Source organism: Geotrypetes seraphini, chromosome 8 (genome assembly GCF_902459505.1).
Source record: "Geotrypetes seraphini chromosome 8, aGeoSer1.1, whole genome shotgun sequence".
In the NCBI taxonomy this organism is placed as follows: domain Eukaryota; kingdom Metazoa; phylum Chordata; class Amphibia; order Gymnophiona; family Dermophiidae; genus Geotrypetes; species Geotrypetes seraphini.
In genome coordinates, this window is record NC_047091.1 from 50,596,146 (window position 1) to 50,616,731 (window position 20,586).

General features: G+C 42.3%; 1 protein-coding gene across 3 annotated transcripts in view; it reads right to left on the reverse strand.

The window, feature by feature from the left end:
- LTBP4 (latent transforming growth factor beta binding protein 4) overlaps positions 1-20,586 on the reverse strand; it is a 506,304-nt gene that overhangs the window by 187,574 nt on the left and 298,144 nt on the right. For all 3 annotated transcript variants that reach the window (XR_004540381.1, XM_033955323.1, XM_033955322.1), the window contains exon 6: positions 1,686-1,910. Coding sequence is in view for 2 of the 3 variants with exons in the window: in XM_033955323.1 (XP_033811214.1) it covers positions 1,686-1,910 (225 nt within the window). In the remaining variant the exon portion in view is untranslated. The remainder of the gene's footprint in view (positions 1-1,685; positions 1,911-20,586) is intronic.

A 20,586-nucleotide genomic window follows, 5' to 3' on the forward strand; every position in this document is an offset into this window, starting at 1 on the left:
AAAAGTAGGAAGGCAGCGATTTACTAAACAATTTCAGGAACACCGACTGGGCTGGCCGATCAAAAGAGAAGCGACTGCTGAGGATCGGTCGCTCACATCCTTTCCGACTGTCCTGCTCTCTGCTGCCCTTCCCTGCAGTGTGAGCCCGTGGTTTTAACCCGCGGGTTTAAAGCGGGGCTGCACTATGGCATGTTCTGTTCCAGGGCTAGCGACAATAAAGCTTTTTTTAAAAAAAAAAAAATAACAAACAACGAAAACCGAGACCCCCCACCATACTCTCCCTCCAGCTCCTCCGTCTTCTGAGTTTGTCATTGGTCAAGAGCGGGAGAAGTCAGGCAATGTCAGACTCTGATTGGAGGAGCCTTTTAGGGAGCGAGAGGGAAGTCAGGAGAGCAAGCGCATGCGCAGACCATCTACAGGCAAAGAAGATGGTCTGCGCATGCATCTGGATTTCTCTGCAGTGCAGTCGCTGTGGGGCGTGCCTCCAATCAAGTCAATTTGCATTATGACTCATTGCGAATCGGTCGCCCAGCCACGGATCAGATTGGATCGCCAATGGAGCGGTAAGGTTAGTGAATCTAGGCCTAGGTCTGGGCATACAAACAAGATAGAAACATGATGGCAGATAAAGGCCAAATGATATCCAGTCTGCCCATCCGCAATATCCACTCTCTCCTCCTCTCCCTAAGGGATCTCATGTGCCTGTTCCACGCTTTCTTGATAGAAATATAGACACAGTAGCATAGCCAGGCAGCTGATTTAGGGTGGGCCCAAGAGCAAAAAAGGTGGGCCAAAAATTTTATCTCCACCCCTCCCCAACTAAAGCAAACCCATATTTAATTTCTGCTCTTCCCTCCCCCAAGTTAAACGGCATATCTGTGCTGGTGGGGATCCCTGAGCCCTGTCAGCAGAAGACCTCTTATCTGCCACAGAGTTTACATGTTGGGTTGCCACCAGTACTGTCCAAGAGCCGCTACTGCCAGTCTCCATGCACCCTTAACTCACCCTCACACCTCTTCAACTCCCATCAATACACGTGAACCCCCCTCCTTCCCTCTTATCGTATCCTCCAAACCTTTTAACTTCAAAGACCGGTATATTCCTGAAAATAGAATATTACCTCCTATTGTACATTCTTGTATATTCCTAATTCTTGTACATTCCTTGTATATTCCTTGTACATTCTTGTATATTCCTTTCAACTTCAATGACCACGACATTCCTAAAATGTTAATTCCAAGGATCTCATCGTTGTAATCTTAATTAATTACTGTGAACCGCCTAGAACTCTCTGGGTATGGCGGTATACAAAATAAAGTTGTTATTATTATTATTATTCTAAGTTTCGTGTAAGCATGAAAACTGAACATGCTCGAGGGAGGGCATGACTTGCAGCTGGGAACACTGGCCGCTCTGGGACAGTGTCGGCGGCTAACCAACATATAACCTTTCAACAGGGAGGAGGTCTTCAGCAGATGGGGCTTTGGAATCCCTGCCAGCCACACTAAAGGAGATGACATTTTGGACAGCCTGAGCCCAAACTGGGTGGCCATAGCCACAGGGGGGGGGGTGGAGGGAGAAGGAGGGAAATCAATTACTACGATAACGGTAAATAGCTCTGCAGGGAAGGGAAAAGAAATGCACCACCAATGTTACGTGACGTGTTCTAGGGATGATTCTCTTACCTTCATGCTCCGGGTGATGATTGGAGAGGGGCAGCGTGTACATAGACCTAGTAAAAGACTGATGTTCCATGCTGTTGTTTATCCTGAGCGCTGCCACCACTGCTGTACTGCCTTGTGGTGAGGACACAGGAATATGGCAGAATTTTCCTGTGAAGTTAGGAGGACAAAGACACTTATCCTTCTTGATGCACACGCCTCCATTCTGGCAAATCATCGGGCAGAGAACTGCAAAACAACCAATCAGGATAAAACCGATTTTAAAAAGGGGTGAGTAAACTAGGAGCAATGATGAGATGATGTCTGGAGTGCACTCCTTGTGGCAAAAACACTCTGTTGGCATTCTACAGCACAGCATGCTGAGGGCAAGGGGCATGTCAGGATGGCACATCAATATGTCATGCACCAAAACTAGGGTTACCAGATTTTGAGGAACGAAAATCTGGACTCAGGGCCCTGCCCCGTTCCGCCCCCAGCCCCATCCTCCTCAACCTGCTCTCTTTTTGGGAGGACATCTGCGCATGCGCTAGTGTGACACAATGACGTCACACATATGCACGCATGCGCATGATGTCACCACCTTGCATCCACGCATGCGCAGATGCCGTCCTGACGTCGCTGCTAGCTGGAAGCTTTTCAAAACCCGGCCAAAGTGCCAGGTTTTGAAAAGCCATCTGGACCCCTGGACATGTCCTTGGAAATCCGGGCATCTGCTGACTCTGACCAAAACAGCCTAGCTAGCTAACTTTGGTGGCATTTTACTAAAGCTTAGCGCTTGCTGCTAATTACTGGGCACTAAATGTTATGTTAAAATATAGGTAGTATTATATTAAGCCAAATCCTCACCAAGCAGAATTCAAGGCGGGTTACAATCGTCATTATCACTACACAAAGGTAAACATACAGTGCAAAATCAAACACAGTCTAAATTCCTAACAGACTTCTACAATAGTGGGTTACAAACAGCATTTTTGGTACACAGCGATAAACATACAGGCCTGGATGCTCTAATGCAGTGGTTCCCAAACCTGTCCTGGGGGACACCCAGCCAGTCAGGTTTTCAAGATATCCCTAATGAATATGCATGAGAGAGATTTGCATACCTGTCACTTCCATTATATGCAAATCTCTCTCATGCATATTCATTAGGGATATCTTGAAAACCTGAGTGGCTGGGGGTCTATGGGAACCACTGCTCTAATGTAACAATTTGCTTTCTTATGCTCTTTCTATACTTCGTTCAACTATGCTGTTAAGATTGTTAAGCATCCACTGTTTTTCTAATTATATTCTCTAATAAAATATCTTGGGAGTGAAAAAACAAAAGAAAAAAAAACACAAAACAGCTCCATTGGCAGCTGCTTTAAAAGAGGCTGCTGATCGTGTGTCAATCACACGATGGCGCCATTTAGAGAATCATGCCTCCGGCAAAAGTAGGCGTCAGAAATGTAGGCTAGGGTTTCCAAGGCCTACATTTGATGTGAATCGTGCCTTTGGAGGCGTGATTCTGACGCTTTCTTTTTTTTTTTTTTTTAGTGCCGTTTTAAATGCCCAAGTTAAGGCACCATTTATAGAATAGGGGCTAAAGTGCAGAGTCAAGGTCAAACTAAGGGGTCCTTTTATCAAGCTGCGATAGGGGTTTAACGCGCGTAATACCGCACGTTAAACCGCCTGCCGCACTAAGCTGCTAACGCCTGCATTGAGCAGGCGTTAGTTTTTTAGCTGGCCGCGGGGGTTAGTGCATGATGAAATGTCCGACGCGCTAACCCCACTAGTGCTGCTTGATAAAAGGACCCCCTAAGCCTCTAATAAAGCCTTTTTGAAAAAAACATGTTTCCAGATACAGTATTTGCAAAACAGAGCATGCATAGGAATGATATAGATTCCTACAGGAAGTGAATTCCAAATTTTTGTAGTTTGATAATTGAATGATTTGCAGTGAGTCAACTTGTATTTTACACCTTTCAGAGGGAGAAGATAAAGTCGAACATAAGAATAGCCTTGCTGGGTCAGACCAATGGTCCATCTTGCCCAGTATCCCATCTTCGCAGAGGCCACATCACAAGTATCTGGCAAAAACCCAAATAGTAGCAGCGAACAGTTATGATGTTCTACAGATCTGTCTAACAGTTCAGTAAATCTGGAGAAACTATCAGGAGTATCTCCCATATAACACAGTGTCTCAAATTTTTTTTTTGCTCTGGCACACTAAAAACGGAGCAAATGTTTTTCGTGGCATATAATTGAAATAATAAAATTTGCAAAACCAACAAAAAATTAAACTTGAGTTATTTATTTGAAGTTTTTTAATTATGGGTAATTGTAACAATGGTGAAACTAAAGTAGATTGTAATTGCTAATCAATGCGATGGATGTGCTTGTTTTTGAGTGCAAATTAACTAAAAAAAAAAGTGTTAACTGGCAAGTGTTAACTGGCAAGCAAGCATGCATGCATTTCATCATCCAGTCATTCTCTTTTTTTGTCAATGTAATTTCTGTCAGAGCTGAAAAATCTAATGATTCAGACGTTTAAATACTTGAAAGGTATTAATATAGAACCAAATCTTTTCCAGAGAAGGGAAAATGGTAAAACTAGAGGGCAACTTGAGGTTGCAGGGAAGAAGACTTAGGAGTAATGTTAGGAAATTCTTTTTCACAGAGAGGGTGGTGGATATCTGGAATGCCCTCTTGAGGGAGGTGGTGGAGAGCAAAATGGTGAAGGAATTTAAAAAAGCATGGTCATGCACCTCGGAAGCGGAAATCCATGCAGGACATACTTCTTGAACGGAGAAACTTTAACTAGGACTTCAGCAGAACGAGATTTAGGAGTAATCATCAGTGCAGACATGAAAACTGCCAATCAAGTGGAGAAGGCTTCATCTAAGGCAAGGCAATCAAGTGGAGAAGGCTTCATCTAAGGCAAGGCAGATATTGGGTTGTATCAATAGAAGTTTCGTCAGCCGAAAGCCTGAAGTCATAATGCCATTGTACAGGGCCATGGTGAGATCTCATCTGGAGTACTGTGTGCAATTCTGGAGGCCACATAACAGTAAAGATGTGCGCAGAATTGAATCGGTTCAACGGACAGCCACCAGGATGATCTCGGGGCTCAAGGGTCTCTCGTATGAAGAGAGACTGAACAAATTGCAGCTCTACACTCTTGAGGGAGAGGGGAGACATGATCGAAACATTTAAGTACCTCACGGGACGTGTCGAAGTGGAAGATGATATTTTCTTTCTCAAGGGACCCTCGGCCACAAGAGGGCACCCGCTCAAACTCAGGGGCGGAAAATTTCATGGCGACACCAGAAAGTATTTCTTCACAGAGAGAGTGGTTGATCATTGGAACAAGCTTCCAGTGCAGGTGATCGAGGCAGACAGCGTGCCAGACTTTAAGAATAAATGGGATACCCATGTGGGATCCCTACGAGGGTCAAGATAAGGAAATTGGGTCATTAGGGCATAGACAGGGGGTGGGTAAGCAGAGTGGGCAGACTTGATGGGCTGTAGCCCTTTTCTGCCGTCATCTTCTATGTTTCTATGTTTCTATGGGACAAACACAAAGGATCTCTAATTAGAAAACAAATGATAATTAAAGAACTAAGGCCGGTATTGGACAAACTTATACAGTTTGTGTCCCATATGTGGTGATTCGGGTAGGATGGGCTTGGGAGGGCACCAATGGGAGCTCCACTAACTTGGAACATGAGGACATTACTGGCCAGACTTTACGGTAGATATCCTGCAAATAACAGGATGGTTGGATAGATTGGAGTGAGCTTGAACAGCAACTTCAGCAGTTGGAACCTAGGACATTATCAGGTGGAATTTAGTCTATGGCCTAGAAATATCAAAGAAGAGACAAGTTAACTTAATCATGTATTTCTAATGAGAATGACTAATGGGCAGACTGGATGGACCGTTCAGGTCTTTATCTGCCATCATTTACTCTGTTACTATGTTACCTGGCAGAAACCCAAAGAGTAGCAATATTCTAGAGCTTAGATTGTGATGTCATAATGCCTCATTCCACCAATGCCTAAGAGCCAGCCTCAGCAGTGATGTCACAATGGCTTGATTAGATGGCAACTTCAGTAGTTGGAACTTGGGTCAATATCAGGTGGACTTTACAGTCTATGACAATGGTCTCAAACTCAAACCCTTTGCAGGACTACATTTTGGATTTGCAGGTACTTGGAGGGCCTCAGAAAAAATAGTTAATGTCTTATTAAAGAAACTAGTCTTTAAGCCCGTTACATTAACGGGTGCTAGAATATGTGTGTGTTTGTCTGTCTTTCTTTTTCTCTCCTTGGCCACTTTCTGTCTCTCTCTTTCCTTGACTGTCCACCACCACCCCTTGTCTGCTCCCCCTGTCCAGCAGTAGCCCTTCTCCCTTCCTTTTACTCCCCCCTGACCAGCAGCACCCCTTCCCTGTCCCCCCTGTGCAGGAGGAGCCCTTCTTCCTTCTTTTTAAGTCTTCCCCTGTCCAGCAGCACCCATTCATACTCCCCCTGTCCAGCAGTAAGTCTTCTCCCTTCCTTTTACCTCCATCCCCCCCTCATTTAGCAGCAACTCTTCCCTGCTTCCCCTATCCAGCAATAGGTCTCCCTTCCTGTGGGGTCCAGTCCTTCCGGTGAGTGTAGGTAAGTGCTGGGGATTCGCGCATGCGCACTCCTGTGGCCACAGACCTACTGATCACGGAAGCACGCCGATAGAAGTGCGTATACGCGGCTAGCTTTTTATTATATAGGATGACAATTTTGCATGAGGTAAAACTCTTTATAGTTTATAAATCTTTCCTTTTGGCTAAGTCTTAATAATAATATTGTCATTTATAGCTAAAAAGACATATGATCAAGAAACTGTTTTATTTTACTTTTGTGATTATGATAAACATACTGAGGGCCTCAAAATAGTACCTGGCGGGCCGCATGCGGCCCCCGGGCCACGAGTTTGAGACCACTGGTCTATGACCCAGAAATATCAATGAAGAGACAAGTTAATTTAATCATGTATTTGTAATGGGTACATCTAATGGGCAGACTGGATGGACCGTTCAGGTCTTTATCTGCCATCATTTACTATGTTACTATATACAGGCTCAAGGCTCCACACCTACCCAGCAGCAGAACCATAAGAAAAGGTAGGAAGAGATATCCGGTTATCTTGGGGGAGGGGGGAAGGAGAACAAAGGTGGTTATTGCAATTTCAGAGGGGATGGTGGACTATTATTGGACGAATCTAAATTTGGCTTATAAGATGATAGTTGTAGGATTTTTTTTTTTAATGCCGAAACAAAGGTGTGGGCTATTATTACAGACAATACGGTATATGCCATTATTCTAATGCATGTGTGTAAACAGTACATAACTATTAGCATGTACTTTATAAAAATAGCCTGCACATGCTTTGAACCTCCTATCCAGGTTTCCTAGATTACATATGTCCTTTCTACATGCTCCTTCTTATCAGAGTCCAAATGTACATTCTTTCTCCAAAACTTTCCAATTTGACTCTCATCAAGAAGCTATCATTTCCAAAGCTCCTTCCCAGTTGAAGCTGGTGATCCAATTGATCCACTCATTGTTCTAGAACCAGAAGGGCCAATTTCTTTTGGACGGTAACTCAATAAGCGTGTTTTACTACCTAACGCTTGCTGAGAGGATGGGCTTGACATGTGTAGCAAAGTATAAGTTTCTCTCACACTAAAAAAGCAAACAGGAACATTTTTACATGTGTTTTCTATGGCTCTTATGGGAGATTTGCATCTCCAAATGCCTGTGTACTTAGCACTGTTGCTCTTGTTCAACATCAAGTTACGTAAAGCAACCGTTTAGTTGCATATTTTTATCATTTTCAAACAAAAATATGCCTCAAACAACTTACACCCAGGCCTACTATGGAATGGTCCAGACGCTCAGAAGTTTTCCTTACAAATAAGAACAGTTAAAACCAGTCTTACTTACCAGGAAACTCCACTTCCTATGCTCGAAAGGGTTGTCTGGGGCTTCTACCAATAGTGATAGCAGCCACCATGAACCCTATCCAAAAGCATTACAAGGAACTCATTCATATTTAAATGAGAACTGCTTTAATGCTCAAAAGGGAAGAAGAGGGAACGCCCTCCTCTTTCTGGGGAATTTTTTACAGCAGGTCTGGAGCTGCCATAGCTCTTGAGAGCGTGTTATATGAGTGTATGTAATGCTTCTAACATACACCATCAATCCACAACAGCATTTAATAAACTTCAAAGTGCCTAATTTAAAAGCGATCTTTTTTTCAGCATCCCAACATGTGTTCTTCTAAGTAAAGATCCTTACATAGAAGAACACACTTCAGGATGCTGTGGAGCAAAACAAAAAGGGGGGACCCGTTCTTGAAAAAGCCTTTGGGTGAAACTTGTTGAATCTTAAGGTCCTTCCCGAGGTTAAAAAAAAATAAAAATGAAGAAATAGCTAAAGCTAAGTACATAAGTTTTAAAGTTGTATAAGAAAAGGTTAATGAATTGCATAAAACATAGAGTAAAGACACAAGCACTTTAAAAAACTAAGGTCTGATGATGAATAAAAGCCAGAAAGAAAAACAAGCCTTCAAATAATTTGGCTGGTGGTTGGCTGGAACTGAAGTCCATAGAGGTAGTTAGAAATTTATTACCTGAAAAAAAGATCACTTAGAAATTAGACACTTTGAAGTTTATTAAATGCCATTGTGGATTGGTGTATATTACATAGACAGCATTGGGCCATTCTAATACATCATGATTCTAACATAGGCACTGGACACACACTCACACAACACACAAATAACAGCAGCTTAAAATTTTTTTAAAAAAGTCTGAAGCAGAGCCGGCAGCCCTGCTCAATACAGCCTAGGATTTGTTTTATTTCAAGCTGAGAAGAAAACAAAGAAGCAGCCCTGCTCTTCCCTGCCTGCTCATCTGATCAGGGCTCTGGCGAGGAGGAAGGAGCTATGCCTGTTACTTTGCTTTTCTAACCTTCTGAGCAGGCACCAGAAACAGTTCCTTCCCTCTTTCCCTGGGCTAATCAGCACAATTAACATGCATATTATTTGTATGCTATTGTGCTGAGCATAGCCTGGCAAAAGGAAATTGCTCCCAACCTGATTTTCGTTTCCGGGTTGCCTGGAGCTTTGTGCATCCTGCTTTGAGAGCACTATGGAAAGGAGCAGGTCACATACGGAACCCCCTGTTTGACTGAATTTGGCTACGAAAATCTACATACCCAGTGGGAGAGAGTGGCTACATGACACAAGGAGTGAAATGAGTTAGTGAGGTTGTGGACAGAGGAGGGTCAGGAATTGGATAATGTTCATATGTTTGGATTGGGAGTAGATCATGAATAGTGTAAGAATGAGCGAGATGACTTGTGTAACTGTAGGGCTGTATAGGTTAGATTTAGCTAGCTGGGGGGGAGGGGGGAACAGTTAGCTTCAGAGTCTAAGATGAACTTGATTATAGGGAGTTGGGTTGGGTGGAGGTTAGACTAGAAGAGATGTGAAACTGCAGAAATGTAGATAGCTGAAAATCAGAACAATGTAAATCAGATGCAGACAAACTCCAACATGCAACAGGGAAAGAATAGAATTGCATTTCTGTGACAGTGGAAGCAGGCAGCCTGGCGCTTCCTCATTACCCAGAACATTTTGAGCTCATTAAAAGCAGCTTCCTGATCACCCCCCCCCCACCCCCCCGCAGCCTTTCACAAGACAATTTATTGTTGAAGGCTTCAAAGTGATGGAAAACAGAATGCCATCTGAGGATTTTCCATGATAGTTTGAGACAAATATAGGCTGTGTGTCATTCAACACTGCTTTCAAAAAGAACAAAGAAGAAATTCTACAAATATCATAACGTACAGTATATGCTATATCACTGGCAGGTAGCCTAAATAATGCCACATTTCTCATGCTGCACTAGCTCTAGCTAGTGCTCAAGACATTGTTCTTCTATATGCCTGCGGAATATTAAAGTAGCCATCCAAGCCACTGTATTTGGCACCATTTTACCACCATGGCTGATACTTAAAGGTGGGATATGTGATCAATATGGAGGGCAAACTTCCTTCCAGAAAGGTGGAGGGGCTGAGCCTAGTATATTCATGTCCATCACTGGAAAGTTACCAATGGGTCACTTTTTCAAGTTATTCCTAATGAATATGCATACAGCGGAGGAAGGATGCATGCAAATTTATCTTAAACTTATTAATTTGGAATGTCCTGAAAACATGACTCGTGGATGGCTCATGAAGACTGCTAGTGAATATCACTGGTCTAGGTAGCTATATTCCAAAAAAAACATAAGATCAGCTGTGCTGAGTCAGGCCAGGGTCCATCAAGTCCAGCATCCTGTCTCCAGCAGTGGCCAGTCCACATCACAAACACCCAGCAGATCCCAAAAAGGATTAAAACTCTCATAGCTTACTTCCAGGGATAAATGCTGGCTTTCCCAAGTCTACCTGGGTAATCATTTTTTAAGAACTTTCCTCCAGGAACTTGTCCAAACTTTTTTTTTTAACTCTGCAATTTATTTATTAAAAAAAAAAATTATATCCCGCTACATCCACAGTTCTGAGCAGGTTCCACAAAAAACACATATAATCAAATTGTAACAAACAACCATCAGTCATCTTGACTATGTCTTCCAGCAACAGATTCCACAACTTGTCTGCTGCATTATAAAATACTTCCTAGGACTTGTTTTCAGTCTGCTGGTCATTATTTCATGGAGTGTCCTCTTGTTCAGTGTTATTTACCCATTCCATCTTACTCATTTTGTAAACTTCTATCATACTCCTCTCAGTTATCTCTTCCAGAAACTGAAGAGCTCTTAGACTTTCTTCACCAAATAGACAGTACCAAAAATGGGGGTCTCAGTTTATATTTGGGTCCTCAACTCTGCGCGCTCCCCTGCCCCCACCCGGACCCGTTGCAAGCTTTCCGCGGGCCTGTCTTAGGCCCTGGTGGTTCAGCAGTGAGCTGGGACAGGAGAGATCCTTCCTGCATCCTGTCCAGGCCAGCTGTTAACCACCCCGCTTCCCTCCTGCCTCCCGGAACCCTCTCCAGCATACCTTTTGAATGCTGGTGGTCTAGTAGTGAAGCGGGGCAGGAGCGATGTTTCTTTGCTCCTGCCCTGTGCGGAGCCGCAATCAGTAAACAAGGAAAAACAAGGGATTAAGGCACACATTCAGCAGGAAATACAAAGTGTTGCCTCAGTAGCCACATGTAGATCTAAACCCAACAGAGGAATGGATGAGGAGAGGTGGCCTTAAACCTAGAAATAAGAGATTGATAACTGAAGCACAGAACTGCGAACCATGGTCAATATGGTGTTCGTTTTCGAAGCAGACAGATGTCTCAGAACGACCAAAAACATTAACATCTGCTGAAAACATCTAAATCCCATTTTTCAAAAAGGCTGAATTTGGACATTTTCCATTAAGTTCATCCAAATATGGGGGCATGTTTTGAGTGGAACTAGGGTGGGCCCATAATTAGAATATCTTTCAGCAATAATGGAACAGGAAGACATATCCAAGTCTAAAAAGAAATACATTTTTATCTAGATCTGTTTTAATCATGTCCAAGTAAAAAAAAAAAAAAAAAAAAAAAGATACTCTGAATGACCAGCTGACCACTGGGTGGATTAAGGCATGACCCCTCCTTAATCCCCCAGTGGATGCTGTTGCCCTCCCATCCCTCTAAGAAGTGAAACTGAAAGGGGATACCAGCCACAATGACAGCATCAAGTATTATGGGCATACGTACCCAATAGAGCAGAATGAAGCTCCCAGTAACAGCCTAGTGGTCAGTGGACTGTGAACAAAGAGATCCAGATCCAAATCTCACTCCACCTCGTAGAACTGTGTGGAAATTGTAAGTCCTCCCAAACCACCAAATTACCTGCTGTACATAAATATAGAAGATAGCTGCAGAGTGGAAGCCAATTGTAATGGTGTACAATTCAGTTCCTGGAAGGCTTAGAATACAAACTAAAGAAGTACCTGGATGCCACTGTTTAAATTCCATTGCGCTGACCACTGCAGGAATGTCTGTGTAGCCATTTCTCTCAAAATTATGCCAGACATATGGTGTGTCCTAGTGCCTGTTTTCTTTGGCATTTATATGCTGGACGTGTCACTTTTGAAAATGGTTCTTCTTCTTTATGTCTTCTATGCAAACATGTCCATCTTAGAGCCATTTTTGAAATGGAAACGCAAACATTTTTCCTGTTTGAAAAGGGCTCCAAGATGGATTTTATTTTAATAATAATAATAATAATAATTTTATTTCTTATATACCGCTATACCATAAGTTCGAAGCGGTTTACAAGGAGGGTCGTGCTGGGAGAGGGTGCAGTGTTTACAGCAGGAGACATATGTTTACAACAAGATACATATGTTTGGAACAGGAAATAAGCTAGGTATTGGAACCAGGGATTTGAGATACATAAGCTTTGTGGAAGAGTGTGCATAATAAGTCGGAATTACAATGAAAAATATACAGGAAATTACAATGTGCATGAGATAATGGGGGAAGTTTACAGTGAGAAGAGGATATTACAAAGTGAGCAGGAACAGGAGATGATTACAATGCGATACCGGTTAATACAAAGTGAACAGGATATTACAAAGTGAACAGGAACAGGAGAAGTTTACAATACAATACAGGTTAATACAAAGTGAGCAGGTACCGGGGAGGTTTACCATAAGATAAAGTAAATTACAGAGTGGACCGGTACAGGATGTTTACAGTAAGATACAGGATATTACCATTTGAACAGGTTACAAGAGTTAAACGCTGAATAACGGGAGGAAATATATAATGTGAGTAAGAGAGGAACCCAGCCATAAGCGTTGGAGGGGGAAGGAAGGGTAGGGTGGGCAATTTGGAGGGGATATAGCTGGATGAGGGGGAGAAACTTAGGTGGTGTTGAAGAGACAGGTCTTCAGAGACTTTCTGAAGTCAGTGTATGATGTGGCCTCGAGTATTGGTTTTGCTAGCCATGTGTTCAGTTTGGCTGGTTGGAATGAAAGCATTCTGTCTAGGTACTTCATGTAGTGACATGATTTCAGGGATGGGTAAGTAAAGAGGTTAGTTCTGCGGGAGATCTTTTGTGGGCAGTTAGTGAGGATTTGGGAAGCTAGGTAAGTTGGAAGCATTCTGAAGATCGCTTTGAAACTGATGCAGGCGAACTTGAAAAGTATTCTGGATTCTACTGGCAGCCAGTGAAGAATTTGGAGATATGGGGAGATATGTTCCCATTTTTTTAGCCCGAAGATGAGGCGGACTGTGTTCTGGATTAGTCTTAGCTTGTGGAGTGACTTTTTGTAAGCTCCCAAAAATATGATGTTGCAGTAGTCCAGAGTAATCAGGATGGAGGCTTGTACTAGTAGACGAAAGGATGACTCGTCAAATAATTTTTTGATAGTGCGGAGTTTCCAAAGAGTAGAGATGCATTTTTTGAACATTAGCTCAGTGTGTTTTTCTAGTGTTAGATGTCTGTCAAGGGTAATCCCTAGTATTTTAATAGATTGGGCAATTTCGTAATTTTTGCCGTTCACTTGGATCATGTTGTCTTTAATCTGCTCGTTGGGAGAGGCTAGGAAAAATTTGGTTTTTTCTGTGTTCAGTTTGAGTTTGAAGGCCTTCATCCAGAGTTCTATTTGGTTTAGGATATTGGCTAGGTGAATGATGAAATTTGGCGAGATATCGGATAGTGGGAGAATGACGGTGATGTCGTCAGCGTAAATGTGGAAGGTGAGATTTAAGCTCTGTAGTAGGTGACCCAGTGAGATGAGGTAGATGTTGAAGAGGGTCGGTGATAGCGGGGAGCCTTGGGGGAAGTCCGCAGTTGTTGTTCCAGCTGAAGGAGAGTTTGTCTTCTTTGAGTACTTGATAGGATCTGAATTCAAGGAATCCTCGGAACCAGGTAAGGGTGTTTCCTGAGATGCCTATTGATTCCAGACAGTTCAGCATAATGGGGTGGTCAACTAGGTTAAAGGCACTACTTAGATCCAGTTGGAGGATCAAAGCGTTGGAGCCTTGACTCAGGAGGGAGTGTAGAGAGTTTAGGAGAACTAAACACCCAATTGTGACTTAGGGCTTCTTTCACAAAGCCACGCTAGGGCCTTAACACGCGGAATAGCGAGTGCTAATCCGGTGCGTTCGTTAAAACCACTAGCGTGGCTTTGTAAAAGGAGCCCTTAGACATTTTTCAAAAATGCCCCTCCACAGCGCATAACATAACATTATACTTATAGACCGCGTTACCAAAAAGTTCTATGCGGTTTACAAAAGATTATAAACATTAAACATAATCGTATATTTGAATGAGTCAGCTAGTCAGGTATTTGGAGAAAAGATAGGTTTTTAGACGTTTTCTAAAATGTCTGTAAGACACAGCTGTGAGCAACAATGATCGAAATTCTTTTTCATGAGAAGCTGCCTGAGATGTTAAAGAGTGATTTAGGAATTTCTTGCTTTTACAACCTTTTACAGAAGGGAATATGAACAGAGCATGAGTTTTTCTACTGCATTTGTGCATAGCTATGGAAAAACTATTAGCCAGATAAGTAGGGGCTGCACCTTATAACACCTTTTAACAAAAACAGCCCAACTTGAACAATACTCGAGCTTCCACAGGCAACCAATTCAATTCGCAATAAAATAACGTAACATGATCGTATTTTTTCAATCCGTAAATCAATCTAACTGCTGTGTTCTATATCAATGATAATCTCAATAATTCCTTCTTAGTAATTGATAAATAAGCAATATTTCAATAGTCAAGGAGACTCAACAGTAATGACTGGACCAATAATTTAAAGGATGAAAATTCAAAATAGGGTCTAAATGTTCGTAGTCTCCATAAATAAAATAACTTTTATGTACAAGAGCATCTATCTGTGTTTTCATAGTAAGATGTTGATCTAATACGATTCCTAAAATTTTAATCATTGGATGGGTTGTATAAGATGTTGAAAGTATATTGATGGAAAGTTCATGAAAAATTTTGATAGGAGATGCTACAAAGAACTTTGTTTTATCAGAATTAAGCTTAAGTTTGAATTGCTGCATCCAAAGATTCATCCTTTCCATTACAGTCTCAATTTGAGTAGTAATCTGAGATAGAACCGAATTATAAGGTAAAACTATTATGATGTCATCAGCATAATGTCATCGGCATAATTAAACAGTCTTATATCCAGATTGCTTAGGCACGAACCTAGTGATGAAAGGTAGACATTAAATAATGTAGGTGATAGTGGAGATCCTTGAGACACGCCACATGGATTTTTCCAACTAGAGGTAGCATAGGAAAAAAAAGGGATGAAAAAAGAAAAATGCAGATTCTTCAGAACAGAAATGGTTACATATGTCATCAGTGGCTATGATGTGCTGATGTCACAATGTCTGCATTCAGAAAGGCATAATAAGATTCTCTAGATTAGACCTGGAAATTATTACACATCATTGGTGGGCGAGACATGTGATGTCACAATGCCTGTATACAGCGAGACACAATAAGATTCTCTAGATTAGAACTGGAAATATTTGCACATTTCATTGCTGGCTGTAACATGTGATTTAATTTAATTTAAATTTAATTTAATTCTTATATACCGCTAATAACCGTGAGGTTTCTAAGCGGTTTACAAAAATGATGAAATTAAAAGATACAATGAATAGAAATAAATACATAAGATAGGTATTTGGAAATTCCCTAACTGTCCCAAAGGCTCACAATCTAACTAAAGTACCTCAAGAAACAATTTATGAAAAATAAAGATAAAATATAAAGACAGAGGTAGAGATGTAGATAGAAATGAATAATCCAACAAGTAATGAAAAAAAATAAATTAAAGATAGAATTAAGTAAAATTTAAAAAAAAAACCAAAAAACGTTCAACCACCAACCAGTTCCAATGGCTATTGTTGTGTCACAATGTCTGTGTGCGGCCAGGCACAATAAAGTACACATTTTCCAAATGCTAACGTCTATATCCAAAAAGCATGTTCCACAACCCTGACAGAACTGTGGAGAATGAAGTTATGACCACCTGTAAGAAAACCAATCATTTTGATAAACGAGAAAAACACCAGAACAACACTACAATTTTATTTTAAAAATCTGCATACCGCCTAATTTCTAAGCGGTTTCCAAGCAGTAAACATTCATAAAGAATAACTTTCAACCATCTTATCCACACACACCATGCAGGATTTTCAGCAACCTACATACAAGCAATATCAAACAGCTTGCGTAATAGGGGAGGGTTATTGGGGTGGGCAGACTAGATGGGCCGTGGCCCTTATCTGCCGTCTGTTTCTATGTAGAGTGTACCTGAATGTAAAACCACTTAGGCTATAAGTGGTATATAAATACTATAACCTAAACCAGGATATGATGGTGATGATCTCAGTCACTCAGATTTACTGGTAACACTTGCCTTAATTATGTCAAAGGGTGCTTTCTTCTGGAGTTCCTAGGATCTCGTGTGTACAGGAAACATGCCACAGTGCTCTTGGATGTTCTTTTAATCAAGCCAGTGGCACTTAATAGAACTGGGATCATTTCTAATTCTTTCTGCCACTTTTTATTAGTTTCCAATTATATTTCTTGGTGCTTGAGAATCCTCTGTCTCTCCATAAGTTGTACAAAATGGTCACTCGGCACTGACAGTTGTTCGTTGAAGCCCATATGTTTGTAGAGGCTGCATTAAGTTTAATATGTTTCAGTTCCTGGAATCAATTTTTCCCTGTCTGTCCTGGAGGGCTCACACTCTATCTAATATACCTGGGGCAATGGGGGGGGGGGGATTAGGTGAATTGCCCAGGGTCACAAGTAGCAGTGTGGGATTTGAACCCACAACCTCAGGGTGCCGAGACTGTAGCTCTAACCATTTTGTCACACACACTCCTACTGCCATGTATGTGCAAAATCAACCTATTTGGAGGTACTACCCTCTTGCTCCCCCCTCAGCCTCTCTAGAAAATTGGCACATGAGGTAAAACTGCCAAGGGAAAAGGACAAACTCAGATTTAAAATGTTGGTACTCATAGGTAAGATTAAACAGCACATAACAGAGAGCAGGGAGGGGAAAAAAAGATGGGGAGCATCACAGAGCCCCCAAAGTTACCAGGTTCATAGTCAGTCGTGCACCAGACACCAGCGTGCCGACAATCGAGCGCTGACAATTCAGCGCAAGACAGCAGCGCGCCGCTGGAAAACTTAGTTTTAAAGAGCTCTGAAGCAGGGTGTGAGTGGGGAAAACCCCCCCCACACACACTTTACTGCATAGTGTTCGCGCTGCTGTTGGGGGAGAGAGTTTGGAACCCTTCATTATAGAGAAAACAGAATTTTCTGATTTTTTTCTGGAAAAGTTCCGTTTTCTCTATAATGGGGGGGGGTTGCACCCCCCCCCCAACGGCAGCGAACGGCAGCGCGAACAGTATGCAGTAAAGTGAGGGGGTTCCCCCCACACCTCCATCGGAGATCTTTAAAACTAAGTTTTCCCGCAGCATGCTTGTGTCTTGCGCCGAATTGTCAGTGCTCGATTGTCGGCGCGCTGGTGTCTGGTGTGCGATTATCCCGTTACCAGTTACCAAGTGTGGACTATCCTACATAATGAGATTTACTAAACCAAAGAGGGGCATTTTTTTCAGACATTCAGGGTATAAATCCAGAAAGATGTAAATTTTCATATTGCTTTGAAAATGCAACAAGCAACATAAAATGATATTTGCTTTTCTTTGGTGCCTCTGAAAGGATATAGACAGAGGATGCAATCTGAGACAATTTTCAAAAGAATTTGTTGGGGTAACTACATAGTATCCTGCCTACACTGAAAGGGGATATGAGGCAAGGGGAAGGCATAGTACACAAGAAGGTATGCTCCAATTTCTTCCTACTGAATAGGCTCCTCCTAAGCCTGCACCTCATGAAAACAGCGATTAATGCCTCAGTGTCAATGCACTGATATTGATGAATGAGAGAAGGGGCTCAGAGTGTCAGAGTGAGAGAGCCTTCAAATGAGTGTGACACACTCCTAATGAGAGCAAGAAGAGCTCAGAGAGCATGAGAGGGAGATAACCTTCAAATGGGTGCAACATACAGTACTCCTAATGAGAGAGAGAAGAGCTCAGGGAATGTGAGAGGAAGAAAACCGTCAAATGAGTGTGACATATTCCTAATGAATGAAAGAAAGAAAGCAAGAAGGGGATCAGAAAGTATGAGTGTGAATGAAGCTTCTAATGAATGTGACACTCTTGTAATGTGTGAGAAAAGAGTTCAAAAGAGTGTGAGACTTCTAATGAGTGTGAGATGCTCCTAATGAGTGAAACTTGGGGCTAGATTCACTAAGACCATGGATCAGATCCAATCCATGAGCAATCCAATCCAATCCAATCCATGGCCGGAGGGCTGATTCACGAAGCGCCCTTATGCAAATGAGGGTGTTCAGAATCACGCCCCCAACCCGGATCACTCTCCAGCAATCCCAACGCATGCGCAGACCATCTACTTTGCCTATAGATGGTCTGCGCATGCTCACCGTGCTTGAAAATTTATTTTTTTTTTAGTCGGGAGGAACTTTACTGCTTTGCATCACATTACATTACATTAGTGACTTTTATTCCGCCATTACTTTGCGGTTCAAAGCGGATTACAAAAGTTGTTATCTGGACAATTCCAGAAGAGTTACATAGTTGAGCGGGCTATTTGGGGGGATTGTTTGTCTTGTGGAGTTAGTTTGTCTTGATGGATTTCTTGAATAGCAGGGTTTTTATTTCTTTTCTGAAAGTTTTTTACTCTGGTGTCATGATCAGTAGATTGGATAGTTGGTGGTCAAGTTTCAGTAGGTCATCATACATTTTTTTGTGTTTGACGTCTCTGATTGGGGGGTGCGTGAATGGTGTCTGGGCTCTCCTTAGCCTGATTGTGGCAGTTTGGATAAGGTGGTTGTTCAAGTAGGCTGGGCTGTCTCCATTCATTGCTTTAAATAGTAAACAGTAAAATATGAATTGTATTCTTGCTTGTATTGGGAGCCAGTGTGAGTCGAGGTATGTGGCTGTATTTCTTCAGTGAATAGATCAGTCTCAGGGCTGTGTTTTGTACTGTTTGTAGTTTTATCATGACTAAGGGGCAGGGGAGATAAAGGTCTAGAAGTCCTAGGACTAGGGATTGGATCACGAGTTGGAATTGTTTTCTGTCGAAGAATTTTCAGATTTGCCTTAAGTTTCGCATGACCACGAATGATTTCTGTATTGGTTTGTTGATTTGTGGTTGCCTGGTACAGCTTCTGTCTATCATGACTCCCAGAAGTCTTAGGGTAGGTTGAATGGGGTATGTGATTGAGTTTATTACTAAGTTTGTTATAGTTGGGGTTTTGTTTTTTGAGAAGTATAAATTTTGTTTTGTCTGGGTTCAGTTTTAGTTTGTGTTCTTTCATCCATGTAGCCACTGTTTCTAGTGTTCTTTGTAGTTTGTCTGTCATGGAGTGTGTTGGTTGGTCAAAAGGAAGGAGGATGGTGATGTCGTCTGCATAGCAATAAGAAGTTAAGCCTAATTTGTCTAGGCAGGTGCCGAGAGATGCAGTGTAGATTGAAGAGTGTTGGGGATAAAGGCAACCCTTGGGGGTACGCTGCAGGGATTAGCCCATGGTTCTGATTTTTCTTTGTTTGTCTTTATTCTGTAGGGCCTGGATTGCAGGAATCCTTGAAACCAAATGTGCATCTTTCCTGTGATTCCTATTGTTTCTAGAATTTGTAGTAGAATGCCATGATCTACCAGGTCAAATGCTGCGGCATTTTTTTTGCCTGTGCTGAGGTGTTGTCTTGCTGTGTTCAGCAAGTGTAGTGTCTATGTGCTGTAGTTGGTTCTGAAACCAGACTGTGTAGGGTGGAGTAACTTGTGGTTTTCTAGATAGTTGGTGAGGTGTTTAGCTACGAGGCCTTCCATTATCTTGACCTATAATGGTATTGAGGCTATGGGTCTGTAGTTGGATGGTAGCTCTGTTGCTACTTTTGGGTCTTTTATGATCAGGGTGATGATTTCACTGAGGTCTTGAGGGAAAAGGCCTTCTTTGAGCAAGGATTGTATCCATTGCACAAGGAGAGGGCGGAATTTTGGGCTGGAGGCTTTTAACAGGTATGGAGGGCAATGGTTGAGGTTGCAGGCTGCATGGCTGTATTTTTTGTAGAGTCTGTTTAGGTCGGACTATTGTATTGTGTTGAAGTTGGACCAGGTTCTGTCTGCTGCAGCTGATTCTTTTTCAGTGGGGGGGCATTGTGATCTCATAAAGGTGGATTGGGGTTCCTGCGAAGGTTGTCCTGGCAATTGTAATTTTGTTTCTAAATTACTTAACTTTTTTTTTTTTTAACTTCGCGAACCCGTGGCTTTAACCCGCTTTAAACCCGTGGATTAAAACCATGGGCTTGCACTGCGGGGAAGGGCAGGAGATCAGGGCAGAGAGCAGAAGGAGGATAGGGGCAGAGAGCAGAGAAGCAGGATTGGGGCAGAGAAGCAGGGTAGAGAGCAGGGCGGCAGAAGGCAGGGCAGACGGAAAGGACCTGAGTGACTGATCCTCAGCAGTCGCTTATTTTTTGATCGGTCAGCCCAGTCAGTGTTCCTCATTTTTTTTTTTTAGTAAATCGCTGCCTGCCTACATATGAATATCGTTCCCCCTCATTTGTATGTGCGGATTGGAGGATGACTGGGACAGAGGTTAGTGAATTGGGTCGCTAAGTGGTTGGGACTTGATTGGTGGGCTTAGTGAATCTAGCCCCTTGGTCTCTCTGGATCCCAAAGATTGGAGTGCAAGAAGAACAGTGGGAGGCCATGGTGCCACAGTGGTATCCTAATGAAGCAGCACATGCATATGGTCTT